Consider the following 13,982-nt stretch of genomic DNA (forward strand, 5'->3'; position numbering starts at 1 on the left):
CTATTTGTATTTATTTCATTGTTAGCTTTGTTGCTTGTTTTGTGTGTTTTATTTTTACACTTGAAATTTATAATACAAATATGTTTCTAAAAAATTATCAATCCTGGAGTTAGAAAAAAATAAAAGAAAAAGAGTGGAACATATTATTAAAACTCACAAAGGTGTTCTTCGTAAGTTTTTTAACGTTAGCTCTTCAATTGAATATTATGAATTGCAAGAAGAAAATTAAAAAGAATTAAATGATCATACAATAAATGAGCAGCAATCAAGCAATCAAGAAGAAGTAAACAATCATGTAACCAATGAGCGGGAAGAATTGAGAGAAAATGATGATTATAAGCATGCAACAAATGAGTAGAAAGAATTGAGAAAAAATGATAATAATGATTTGAATGTAAATGACTTGACAATTTTATGTATCGAATATGAGGTGTTAGAAAAACTTGATTTTGAATACCTTATTGATAATTTTGCTTCTCAAAATGCTATAAGATATAGATTTTTTCAATAATTATTTCATACTCATTTTTTTTATTTGTTAGTATTACACTTTTTTGAGAAACTTAGGAGACATATTTTGTATGGTGTTGTACTTTTTGAAAAATCTTAAGAAATAAATTTGGTATGGAGTTTACTATATTTTAAATGAAATATATTGATTTTCAAGTTTTTCTATTAAATTGCATTCAAATTATGAGGCAGGATCTCCTGGACCACTTTTTGTGGTCTAGGGGATGTGCCACTCCCATTTGCGGCCAGATCACGACGGTCGTGATCCCTTCTTGGATTCACCGTCCCCATCAGGTTATAGTTTTTGTTCGGAGCGGGTGGCTGGAGGCCACCCGAAGGACACCCTCGCTCGACACCCAGTAATATGACCACTTATCCACCACCGAAGGCCTTCGGGCGGCCTTCGGGCGGCCTCCGGCCACCCACTCCGAACAAAAATTATAACCTGATGGGGACGGTGAACCCTAGAAGGGATCACAATCATTTGCGGCCAGATCGCGATCGTGATCCGGCCGCAAATGGGAGTGGCACATCCCCTGGACCACAAAAAGTGATCCAGGAGATCTGTGCTCTTAAATTATACGTTAGTAAATATTTTTCCTATAGAGATCACTTTACTCTTTTCGCCCAAGACCCCCAAAAGTCAAGGTCAGCCTTACTTAAAGTAAGTAACAATGGATATGGGATACCAAAGAAGGGTGGCCTGGCTTGTCTATCGTGAGGTTCTTGGCTGGTCGTATGGCACAAAGCCGCTTGCTAGGTCGTTGACTGGGGGCTACGTTCATCTGATGTTGACTAGGGGCTACGTTCATATGATTTTGCATGAGGGAAGTCTATTTTGTCCAATTTTAAATATATTAATTATTAAAAAGGTATAACAATATTTTTGCATATGAATTTTAAATTTATCTTTTATCTCAATCTGCATACCAACTTAAGGTGATCGTGGGCCAATCCATACACGTCGCAGGCCTAGTCGAATTAGCCAACTTAGACTCATTTTTAAATAGATTGATAAAATTTTAACTTAATCAATTTAAATTATTTGATGAGATGGATAATTCCACGGATCTAATTCATATTGACGGTTCTAATTATTAATCAGCAGACAAAAAAAATTTGATAAAACAAGAGTAGCAAATCAACAAAATTTATATGAATGCTCGCAGCATATTTACCTTCTTAGCCTGCCCTCTTATACCACTGGCAGTCCCACCAAGTCAGAAGTGAACATGTTTTTAATAAGAGTTGTCTGAATTATTGTAAAAATCTAAGTCGCATGAATTCTAGACAATTAAAATAAGAATGCGAATAGAAAAATCAAGAACATATGAGCATGAATCTTCGTTTCATCAAGAACATGGGATAAGAAAGTAAATATTGTAATAACAAAGAAACTGAATACAGCGAAATTGTCATTGCTCTTCGTGTAGAACTCGTCGATCCAACAATCCTGCGGAAAAAGAAGGAGAAGAAGGTCGGCCTTCCGGAGGAGTTAGGGTTGACGGTGCCGAATCCTCTTCGTCAATGGGGAACGAAAAGACGTCTCAAAGATGCCCTAATCCTCTCGGGATCAACCCATTATATAATGCATATCTATTATCAACCCATAGATAATCATAGATATGGGACTATAAGTCCATATGTATACTGAACATCTATTATAAGTATGGAAAATGATATGCACAAGAAAAAAAACTCAATGAAAACCTCAAGGATAGACATATAAAATGATGGGGCCCACAAAAAGTGAAATGGTGGGCCATGACTTTATGTGTCTATCCTTGAGGTTTTCATTGAGTTTTTTTCCTTGTGCATATCATTACTCTATAAGTATATAGATGATAATAAATGCGGGCCTAAAGATTTTACATATACATAATCTATATCCAATAACCAAATCTAATAAATATAAGTTAGATCATTTTAAAAGATTCAAATTGTATTCACATATATAATTTATAAATAAACCCATATAATAAGATATCCTTATTATATTCAACACTGTCTGTCGTCTTGAATATTTTTAATGGATAACCAACCAGTTTGATCTTCTTCATCATCTGTGCTTCATGATTGAATTCCTGCACTGTGCCTGCATCAGCAGTTCGAAATCCAACCTGTTGAGTGGTAAAATTTCAGCAAATAGATTAAAGAGATACAAGTTTGATCTTCTTTTACAGTATCAAAGTAATAAAGACTTACAGACAAATTTAGTATCAACCAATAATTCATGATCCAATGCACTTCACATGACAGCATGGAAAATTTCATGGTTCGAGTTGCGGCCGCGGTAAATAATCTTCTCATTTAGTGGGTCACTCAATATCTAATTTATCACCCTTTATCTCACATGGAACTGATAATGAGAGACACATGGCGTGAGCGTACATCAACGGAAAGACTTCATGCGAGCCCAACCTAAACTTCACAAATAATCAGAAACTCCAAACAGCATAGACCAATTCTAATTGAAGCAAAATTGTTAAGTTTTTTTTACTAATTTTTGTTAATGCAAACAGCAAATGTAGAACAGAACCTGGTGCCATAAAAGTACTAAACATTAGTTTTAAGTTCACAGGCCCAGCATGTCTCCTAAGAAGAACAAAATACAGTATTGACTTTGGGACAGGTTGAAGGAGGCGCTGGGATAAACATAGTCATCTTTTACTATCAAAAACAAAAAACAAAATACAATGAAACAGAATTTCTGCTAAAAGTTCTTCGTAAGAACAAGTAAATTCATCCAAGCTGTAAGTTATCTCGAGCAAAAAAAAGTTTTTTTAATGCATATTTTATATACAAAAATAATAGCAGCTGAAGGTATGAGGCAATTGTATATCATGGATCAATGGACTATAGCAATTGCATATTTTTTGTATATTTTATATACAAAAATATGCAATGGTATGATGCATATTTATGGATCATTGACATTTTTTTGTGGTAAATGTCAATGAATATATTTGTAAAAATTAAAAAAAAAATCATCATCATAATAATAAATATACTTTGAATAATTACTAGAAAAGAAGAAAAAAAACTGATTTTTAACCCAAACCGCTAACCGTAGGCCAGGATGAGGCAAACGCTGTCCACACACACAGCCGAGCGCTCCAGATAAGGAGCCAACTGAACAAACTGCATGGCGGAGCTTCAGGCGGCAACGAACAATGGGACTTCTACAACTCAACCCTCCCGCCGTCTCCTCCATTCCCACCATCGCCCGGCGCTTCCCCCACACCTCCAGCTCCCTCAAGCTCCTCCGCCACTGCCGGCTCTTCGCCATCGCCACGAACCCCGCGAGCAGCGACGGCAGCGCCGCGCCTGACAACGACGAACCGCCCTCCATCGACTTCGCCTTCGTCCACGTAAGCCCCGCCCGTAACGCAATAGATATAATTCCACGAGTAGGCTTCCTTATGACCCCTCGCGGTGGTGGTGCAGCCGAGGCTGATGCCGGACGGCCTGCCGGACGTGCATTGCCGGTCGGCCTGCGGCGGCCAGAAGCTGAGGGACATCATGCTGGACCACAACATCGATCTTTACGGACCATATGTGAGTATGTCAGGCTGCTCCTCAGTCGCGTTGTCGATCCTTTGCAGTGCTTCCATTCGATGAAATGCCAATTCGTGCAGGACGGCCCACTGCTGAACTGCTCCGGAGGTGGCATCTGCGGGACATGCCTTGTGGAGGTAGTAGAACTCCCTCGGTCTTCACCTCCTCCATCTTCACTCATCCAGACAACTTGTTGTTGTGACAACTTGCAACGATTTTCAGGTGGTCGATGGCAAAGAATTGTTAAGCCTGCGAACTGACAAAGAAAAGAAATTGCTCAAGAAGGTAACCATCCTGTTTTCTTGACTGTATCTTCCTTCTCAGGAGTGTAACTAGACGATGCAGCTTATGCACTTCAAATACTGCAGAAGCCCAAGACATGGAGATTGGCATGCCAAACTGTGGTTGGGAACAAAGATTCCAGAGGGGAAGTGAGTCAGCTACCGACCAATAAAAATGGTGTATTTATTGATCCAAACAAAGATGTTCTTATATTTCTCTGTTCCCATGCAGCTTGTCATCCAACAATTGCCCGATTGGAAGGTACATAATTGGGAGGATCTAAGAGCAAGTGAGGAGCTTGAGTTTGAGTAGCATAGTTTATGATGGATATGATACCTGCTATTTCCAAGTGCAAAGAAAGGTTAGTTTGTCTCCTTTGGAGTCTAATATGTGGAGAGAGGGAAAAAAATGTATGAATAACATGAATATTTTCTGGGATCTGCATGCATTGTATTGTGTTACACGGCAAAATAGCTTCTTGTTCAATCATCAGCATCTTTCTTGGACAAACAAAAATGGAGATGTAATGCCTATAGAATATATAATCATAATACAGAGCAGGGTTTGTATAACTATTAGAATTTAGCCAATATTTGTGGCAAAAATGGAATAGAAATCCTTGTGGATTCATAAAATTGTTTTTGTCCAAACAAATATTTTGTAGTTTAGAGCCTCCATTGATGCCATCAGATTCACCTCTGCTTCAAGGTACTACTGTGAATACTTCAACGTCCTCCATGCTTGAATTTTTAACAGAGTATTGAAATGTCCAGCCATGGCAAGCTCCTGCATGAACGCCCTTCTTGTCGACGGCAACAACAGCCCCAACGAAGTTGGGAAACTTGTGAGCTATTCTGGAAATTGCATCTACTGCAGCATGCTTAGGTTCCATGCCTTGTCGCATGCTCTCAACTACCTGATAGCTGGAGGAAGGACACAGGATATCACATTTTTCACAGAAACAAAATACACTAAGTTCTTGTAAGCCAGAAGTAGCTCTGAAATTGGCTTATTGACCAATATGTTCATGCTACTATTCAATGAATCACGGCATCATTTATCAAACTTATACAATACTAGAATAGAAACAGATTCTCAAGAATAGAAATCTTAAATCTTGTGTTTGGATGGATTAAGAATGAAATTTCTTCCCTAAGAAAATTTGACTAAATTATCATTGATAGTTATTGCTAGAATACAATGGATAAATAAGTAACGTAATAAAATACAGTGGATGCGGTGGAGTTCAACTATTTTAATATTGAGTAATGATACGCACAAGGAAAAATCTCAAAGAAATGTTCAAGGATAGACACATAAATTCATGACACCATTTCACTTTTTGTGGGCCCATCATTTTATGTGTCCATCCTTAAATATTTCCTTGAGATTCTTTCCTTAAGCATATCATTTTTCTTTAATATTTACAACAATTAGCATCCCAAGATTTAGTTATTTCCAAATGCTGGAACTATGAAATGCTATGGAATTGGAATTCAACTGCATTGAATTTTTGTTGCAAAAAAGCTATAATCAAGTGGCAATTTGGGTTGGTAGGTTGTCACAAGTGCCCTTCTGGGTTTCCAGGTCAGAGCAAACTAACCCATTTAACACGAAAGTCATCTGATCCAACTGATTACCAAATAAAATTAACAAACAACTTATCTGAAACTGAATTTCATCTAAAATATCAAAATAGCAATGTGAAAGAAACAATGAAAGGCTAGATATATATATATATATATATATATATTTAAATGTGTTAGGCAGGTCAACCAACATAAGCTAGAAGTATTTATTTGCAGTCCATAAAACTATAAAGCTAATTTTGTGATCCACTGTTATTTTACCCAAAAGTTTGAATTGTGACATTTTAATAACCTAGTATCACTTGCTACCCATGTAACTAGGAGCCAGCATCCCTGGCCTATGTAGATTTTGGGCACAAGCAGACTAGTAGCAGAGAGATGCAAGAAGCACGAAACTAGCATAAACTGATCGAACTCCTGGGAACGACATTTTAACAAAAGAGAAGGAAAAAACAGGAACCAAAAAACAGTGATCAATATGTATCAGTCATGCAAGCATGCCAGATTAGTGTTTATACAGTAAAATATCACACCAGAACTTGAAAAAGGACTTGCTTGTGGGAGCCCCAATAAGTCAACATATAAAAAGAAGAGCACGTGGAACATTACCAAGGAAGAAAACGCATCATAATATCCCCATCTCCAGTTGCACCACAGGCACCAACTTCAGAATCAGCATATGCGGAGGATCCAGCAATTGGCCCATCACCCACCCTGTATAGATGACATCACTAAACTAAATATCAAATTTTGCATTAATATACAAGTAACTACGGACTGATAAAGTAGCTTGAGCTGAATCACAAACAAAATCAACAAAGGTATAGTTTGCTCATACATTCCAGTAATGAACACAATTTATTTGCCATTCAAGAACACATGAATGAAGAAAGCTTATCTAGGCCTGCTTCAAGTGAGACAACAATCACTTGTTAGAACACAGAAGATTCACACTTGCTCTGAAGACAAGATATACCTTTCTTGTATATAGCAAGGACTACTGTAAAATCTGGTTGATCTTTAACATTCTTCTTCCTTGAATTTCACTTGGTAGGCGACCAAGTGCAAAATGAAATTTTTATCTGTAGAATACTATAATTTAACTCTAAAGACTATATAATTTCTCTCACTTAGTTAGCAAGGACAACTATTGAATCAGATTGACCTTAATCTTCTTCTTCCTCAAGATTCCTTGTTAGAATACCAATTGTAAATATAACACACTATATTCTTCAAAGGGAAAAGGAATTCAACATGGGAAACTAGAATACAAAGAACTCTAGAATACTGTGTTGAGACTGCCAGTGGTCTCAATAGTATGCACAGCTTATGGTATAGTGCCATGTTAAAATTCAGTTCACTGGACTGTTTTGTAGATGATGTTCAAACTAGAACAAGCACAATCATAATGCGTCATATATCAAGCAATTTAGAATTTCATATAACCAAAGTAAGCGAGTACCATAATAGTAATTTGGGATTATGGAAAATTCAGAGGCTCCACAAATAGGCCACTCTTCTACATGGTAAACCTTATCTAGGTTTTTCACACAAGTTAATTTTATTAGTCTTCTAAAAAATGTAGATCCCTAGGGGCCCCACGGGTATGGAGGGAGGTACATGCAGATACACAGGCGTCAAGCGCATGGTGGGGTAAACCCCAGGTCGTCAGCTCCTGAGAATCGACCCCTAGTCATTACGCCATAGATGTCATGCACCCACTGTTTGTGCCATGCCCTGGGGGCAATTTTATTAGTCTTCTAATTTGTTAGTTTGATGATTCTCAAATTCTCCCAAGGTTTCTTGGCTCGTGTAGTGTTAACTAACATATGCAGCAAGAAAATGTTCAAAACTCACGGATCTGCAACATTTGGTTGTCACTGAAAAACTATTCACAAATAGACATCTAATTCATAGAAGACAGCACCCAATCATGTCTCCCCCAAGCTTCAAGGAAACAACCAAGCAAAAGCCAATAGAGGTCTTAAACATATAATATATTTAATAGAGTCCTTTTGGCTAGCTGTTATCGTGATTATATCACTTTCGAAGGCTCTTTAAGGCTTGGAGAAGAAAGGAATTCTCTTAGAGATAAGATGACTCGGTCTCAATATTCTCTGTAAAGTATGTAATAATATAGAAAGATAAATTCAAGAGCGCATAGGAGCATTTAAAAAAGGTCTGTGGTTAATTGTATTAGAGAAATAGCATTGGCTAATTTTGACAACCCCATTAACTAGTTTCATCAACCATTCATCCTGTGTTGTTAGCTCAACTGGTCATCTAAAAATTTAGCATTATGGGCAAATCTCAAGTAGTGAACTATCTATACTTTTGTTATCTATCCTACATGATCTTAAAATGCCAAAAGAGTATGAAATTAGTGTTTAGGTATGGTAATTAAAGGTGAGAATTAAGATCAAAGCATTCTGCAATATATTCTCACTTATACTAATTAATCAATCTTGATACATTTTCCTTTTTACTCAAGCTGAATTCTGGCATATTCATGTTAGTTAACTACATAATCGTTCTGACCTCATATTGCATGACCTTGGCTAATTTTATTCATTTAAATACTTTTGAGTAAATTTGAATAAAACCAATCTTACTAACATGCTCAAATATCAATTTTAGAAACTTTTTATTTGTTTATCATTACAACTAGGGTTCATGACCAAATTATTGAAACCTTACATCTACATTCATGTTTCTCCTTCACTCTGAATCTACATACATAGAACAAATGAAATCAAAAGTCATCAAGATGAGGCAAACATTATAACCTTTACATGTCATATGAAACAAAACATCAATGTAAATTGACAAAATGTGTACTAAATTTTCAAATGAACTAGTCAATGAAAGAAGTGAAAAGATGTGCCTTTGATGCTCTTACATGAGATAATAGATAGAAATGACAATATGATATAAACCATTATTTCAAATTAACAGCTAAAATTGTTTTAAACCCTGAGGCTTGCCTGCCTGGAACCTTGAAAGTAGCTCCATTTGTTGATGTCCCAACAGCAATATGCCCCATCTTTAAAGAAACAGACCAGTCAGTTTACAAAGGGGAATTCTAAGCAAACAAGCTATAGAGACTTACTTTATCAATTACAGCCATTGAGATTGTGTCATGATTGTGCCGATTAACAAATTTGAATTGTCTTTCAAAGGAATGTAAATCATTCCCATCTCCAAACCAATTGCTCTCACCATTATTCAATTCAGAAACCTTGCAAGAGCTCTCACGAACAGAAAGTACATTGTCATGAAGATGATAAGGTCCACAGCCTTTTGCAGGAATGACATTTTTCCTGAAGTTAGGTTGGCAATTCTCCTTCTTCCACTTAACCCATTTCTCAATTGATTCGGCAGAACTAAGATTAGTTGGACCAGAAAGGCCCATGGACATTGCAAAGATGGAGGCTTTCTCTCCAACCAGCAATGTGTGTTCTGTAAAATCCATGACCAACTTCGCAGCTTTTATGGCATCCTTCACGAATCTCATAGCAGCCACAGCTCCAACCTCCATAGTGGTCTAACAGTGTCCTTCGAGAAAGGAGGAACCATAACCTTCTATACAGCTTAATGCAATAAAACAAGACATGAGATATAAATGGTCCATAGTTACCCCATCCATAACAAGAGCATCTAATGTAGTTTCTCCATTCTCATCTGGACTGCCACCAGGCCCAACTGTTCAAATTCAACTTGACTTGAATAATGAAAGTGAACTAAATAATCTGGGAATCTGTGATGAGAGAGTGATGCAATTGCTATAACCACATAAAACAAACATCAGATGACTGAAAAATATATTTGCTTTGCGACTTAACAATCACATGATTTTTTTTATTTTATGGATTCTTGTCCAAAACAATTCACGATACAAATCTCGATATAATAGCCTTGGTTGTAAAGATGAAAAGACAGAAAAGTGAGATATTTGTGCGATAGAGATGCATAGAAAAAAAAATTAAAAGGTATAAAGTAGAACTCTTTCTAATACCTTTGTGAAAAGAATAGGGTCCAAGATGGCAATGGAGACGGCGGGGTGTTGGAAAGCTATAAGAAAGTGTTGGAGCAAACTCATGGCCAGCTATAAACCTGCATAGAGGATTTGTGTTGGGAATGAGGATTGAAATGGCAAAGGTACAGGAGATGACAATAGCATAGGAATGTGGAACACCACCTGCATCTGCATGAACTCATATGCAAAGAAGAAGAGCAGAGAATAGAGTGGACTCGAATAAAATTACATCACCAGAGATAAATGTTCGATATGACTTAAGAGAGTAGCAACGGCAAAGAAAAACACACTTTGATAGACCATGAAAATAATATCTCCTCCAAGTGCTATTAAATGGAAAAGAATGTACATTTGAATACTCATAAAGGAAGATAAGATAGAGGTCTTGTGGAAAGAGAAATGTGAAAAGAACCTAACCATTAAGAGGATAGGATACCATGTCAGCTATAAGACAGCATACACAGAAGTACATCACCCCTAAAAGAAAAAAAAATGCCCTCATGTAGAAGTAGAGTACAAAAAGTCTTACGTTAATGCAAATTCTTCCATTTTGCTAAAACCAGGTGTTCGATTCTTCCTTTCCGACACAGCAGCATACTGAGGTGTAAAGGGTATTCCAAAAAATCATTAAAAAAAAAGTAGATCCGCTACCTTAGCGACTCCCTAGTACCAACCCCACGGATATGAATGGAGGTAAATGTAGGTACAGAGGTATTAGGCGCATGGTGGGGTGACCACAGATTGTCAGTTCCTAGGGATCGACCCATGACCATTATGCCAAAGATGTCATGCGTCCACCATCTGTACTATGCGTCTATGCCCCCCCCCCGGGGCATTCCAAAAAGTCATTAAAGATATGAGATGAAATGGATCAATATTGAAAAATTTTATAAGGCATCTACCTTGAGGTACTTTCTGCTTTTTTTTTTCTTTTTTTTTTTTGTAATACCTCTTCCGATTGTTATTTTAACTTTTGGAATTGATGAAGAAGAAAAACCTAAGCTTTATCAAGATTTTATTTTTAATAATTATTTAAATCACTTTGGACCATTAGAAGCTCACATCAATATTAGGGTTCTTGTATTTAAACAAATTTAGTACCTTTGTGGCAAGAAGAATGTAAGAGTTTAATTAAGACCTGTAGAACTAGAGGACCCTCTGAATTGCTCAGATAAATAATTTAACAACTCACGAGGAAGTCAAGAGAAGTGTGCATTTCTCAAGATGAATTGTTGCTTATTGCTGGGATGGTAAACGAGCTGACATGAACTGATATTCAAGCTTGTTCATTTGTCTTATAGAACTTTTTATAGCTTTTTTATTAAGATTCTTATCAAGGTTCACCTTGAGTCAAGCTCAAGCTCGAGCTTGTTATCGAACACAACAAGAGACATGGTTGCATCTAAAATTTAGTTAAAATAATAAACTTATTATTTTCTCACTGTTAATATATACCAAAATTTTAAAATTATAGAAATTTTAAGACATGAATTATATTTTTGACGTATTTGAATTAAAACTAAAGAAATAAGATCATACTCGGACCTTAGAAAAATTTATGGACAAAGTTAATTTATGAATTGCTCATGAGTTGTATAACAAACGTAATTGAATCAAGTTCACCAGTGTTCAAGGTTATTCGCTTGGTTTGTTTTTAAAAGTCAACATACATAAACAAGCTCTTATCGAGTTGAATATTAAGCTTGGTCACAAACATCCTATTCATTTAGGACTCTACATCTTGCACAATTAGACACTCGTTTTTAGTAAGCCAAGATTCTAGCAAGAACTAACTACTATGCTTGTTATTTTGGAAAACCCTAAAAGACTAGGGATTTGAAAAAGGTGAATTACCTACTTAGTGAGTTAAGAGGACTCATAATCAAAATAGGACGATGCTCTAAGAGATAGAGATACAAAAAGAGAATAAATTACTCTACAGCCTTAGTAGATTGTAAATAAGTGTCACATTCAAGAGCTCGAGTGATAAGCTCAAAGGGTGTATCTTCACCAAAGAGACTTGAGTGGGGTAAAATATTAGTCATTTGTGAAATACAAACATCCATCATTGCCTATTGAATTGTAGCATGAAACAGGTGAGATGCATTGTAGGAAGGTAATACTAGAGAGAACAAGAAGCTTGTAGGGCAAATTTGAGTGTCATATTCTGACAAGATGTAAATTAGAAGATTACTGAAGCAACTTGTGTGAAATCCTAGACAGCAAGCCTTAAAAAATTGACACAATTGAAGAACCTTTGCAAATCCTCTTGTTTGCATTGCATTGAGTTGTGTTCATCTCCATCATTTACTTGCCTAAGCAATAATGAGAGTTTCATTGGCTTGAGCACTTACATATCTATCTTTAGAATTGAAAGATTATTCTAATAAGCATTAAAGTGAAAAATCTTAGATATTGTATCACACTTGTTAATTTAGTTGAAAGTTGAAACAAATATGGTTATCTGATTCGCCGAGTCACAACTTGAGTATTAAAATGGAGCATTTAGTTGCACACAATGATGTCTAAATTGCCACAAGCATAAATTCAGGAAAAAAAAAATCAAGTTGTCCAACTATCTTAGATCACAAGAAAGATTGCCAAAATTGCTCAGAATCAGAAATATCAGGAAGGCATTATTCCACAAATTTCAACAGGCATATGTCCTGTCCACTTAGTCACTGTATTTAAGATGTTCTCAATGTCAAGTTCATCATGGAGTAAAAACGATTCTTTTATGACAATAGTTTATTATGAAGATAGAGTTGCATTCCATCTTTAGAGTATGCTTCATTAGATATGTGGTACTGCGCCTACAAGTTGTTGCACTTGTATGGAGAAGTTTGGAGGAGAAGGGAGGGGAAGGCAACGATTCATTTGCATTTTATTTTACCCTCTGAAATTTGTAACGTTCAAATTTCACTTCACGACCCAAAAGATCTCTGGGGATATGAAGGATATATGACCTAAATATATGAAGGATATAATATCCAAATCATATTTCATACTTGATAGGTTCATATATGCTCTTAGTTAAGTTGATAATTGTAATCACTCTTACCTGTGCCATCACAGCGCAGCTCCTCGCAGGCGGAGCAGCCTTCCACCACGGCAGTGACAGCCGACGAACCATAGTCATTGACGGATCTCCAGGCTGCTCGCACCGCCTCTCGAAATGGCCATGTGCTTACCACTACCGGATAGATTCCGGATCCGTGAACTCCAGAAATCTCCAATACCTGGTCATCCAATAGACAAAAATGCAAAGCTTTTAGGGCCAAGTAAAGGCATTTTGATCATCCAAAAAAGAAAAAAAACTATCACAAGATTGAATTTTTACAGCTGAGATTGACAGGAAACAGAACGAAAGATAAATGAATCTGGGAGCCATGAACCCTAGTTCCGGCACTCGATCATGAAAATTGCAACTTCATTCTGAACACCACTCTGAGCATAAGTCACGGAGTGCACTGATCGGATGGACCAAAATATATCTGAAACGTTCTATCAGGCCCATTCACGGTGATCGTTCATCCTCGGATTCATAGCGAGTTCACCTCCAGATCCACTCAAAAACGGTTAGTTCTCACGAGGAGCCCTTGAAGAGAAGCCCATCACGAGCTTCGATTGATTGCGGACTGGTCGATCGGAAGAGAGGAGGCTGAGGCGAGATGGAGGAAACGGGCTCCGGTGGCCCTGGTGGGCTGCGGCGAGTTCCGCCCAATTGGCTGCTGGAATCGCATCCGTTTCAATTTAGAACAAAAATAAATCTTAGAAAAACTATAATATGATTTTTTTAAAAAAAAAAAAATCAAATTCCGTGACTTTGAGTCATCGATTAAAAAACTTCAAAAAATAATATACTTATTATACACATAATTTTTATTTAAGAAAAATAGTATTATTTTCATTAAATTAATAACAATCAACTGTTGGTTAGTGAGTAGGTCTTATAAATAAACTTGTGATAATTTTTCAAGTCTTTATAAATTCAAAAATTAATAATG

The 13,982-nt window shown here is 36.6% G+C and overlaps 2 protein-coding genes across 7 annotated transcripts; one reads left to right on the forward strand and one right to left on the reverse strand.

Annotated features, from left to right (window-relative positions):
• The first annotated feature begins 3,608 nt into the window (after positions 1 to 3,608).
• Positions 3,609 to 5,229, forward strand: LOC122015018 (photosynthetic NDH subunit of subcomplex B 3, chloroplastic-like). 2 transcript variants are annotated; one of them, XM_042571643.1, is made up of 7 exons: positions 3,609 to 3,881; positions 3,958 to 4,068; positions 4,149 to 4,205; positions 4,291 to 4,353; positions 4,437 to 4,499; positions 4,582 to 4,711; positions 5,124 to 5,229. In XM_042571643.1, the coding sequence occupies exons 1-6, from the start codon at positions 3,684 to 3,686 to the stop codon at positions 4,660 to 4,662; spliced, it is 573 nt and encodes a 190-aa protein (XP_042427577.1). In that variant the 5' UTR covers positions 3,609 to 3,683; the 3' UTR covers positions 4,663 to 4,711; positions 5,124 to 5,229. The 2 variants fall into 2 exon arrangements, with proteins under 2 accessions (XP_042427577.1, XP_042427576.1); XM_042571642.1 differs by lacking the exon at positions 5,124 to 5,229 and having other exon boundaries at positions 3,610 to 3,881; positions 4,582 to 4,836.
• LOC122015017 (probable isoaspartyl peptidase/L-asparaginase 3) lies at positions 4,852 to 13,711 on the reverse strand. Of its 5 annotated transcripts, XM_042571637.1 has the most exons (7): positions 13,316 to 13,711; positions 13,037 to 13,214; positions 9,577 to 9,641; positions 9,049 to 9,483; positions 8,924 to 8,982; positions 6,549 to 6,653; positions 4,852 to 5,273 (listed from the first exon to the last, which is right to left on the reverse strand). In XM_042571637.1, exons 1-7 carry the CDS (start codon positions 13,364 to 13,366, stop codon positions 5,054 to 5,056), a joined length of 1,113 nt encoding a protein of 370 aa, XP_042427571.1. In that variant the 5' UTR covers positions 13,367 to 13,711; the 3' UTR covers positions 4,852 to 5,053. The 5 variants fall into 5 exon arrangements, with proteins under 5 accessions (XP_042427571.1, XP_042427575.1, XP_042427573.1 ...); XM_042571641.1 differs by lacking the exon at positions 13,316 to 13,711 and having other exon boundaries at positions 9,049 to 9,494; positions 13,037 to 13,111; XM_042571639.1 differs by lacking the exons at positions 13,037 to 13,214; positions 13,316 to 13,711 and adding an exon at positions 9,955 to 10,055 and having other exon boundaries at positions 9,577 to 9,721.
• Positions 13,712 to 13,982: the final 271 nt, after the last annotated feature.

The sequence above is a fragment of the Zingiber officinale genome, chromosome 8B (genome assembly GCF_018446385.1).
Source record: "Zingiber officinale cultivar Zhangliang chromosome 8B, Zo_v1.1, whole genome shotgun sequence".
Classification (NCBI taxonomy): Eukaryota; Viridiplantae; Streptophyta; class Magnoliopsida; order Zingiberales; family Zingiberaceae; genus Zingiber; species Zingiber officinale.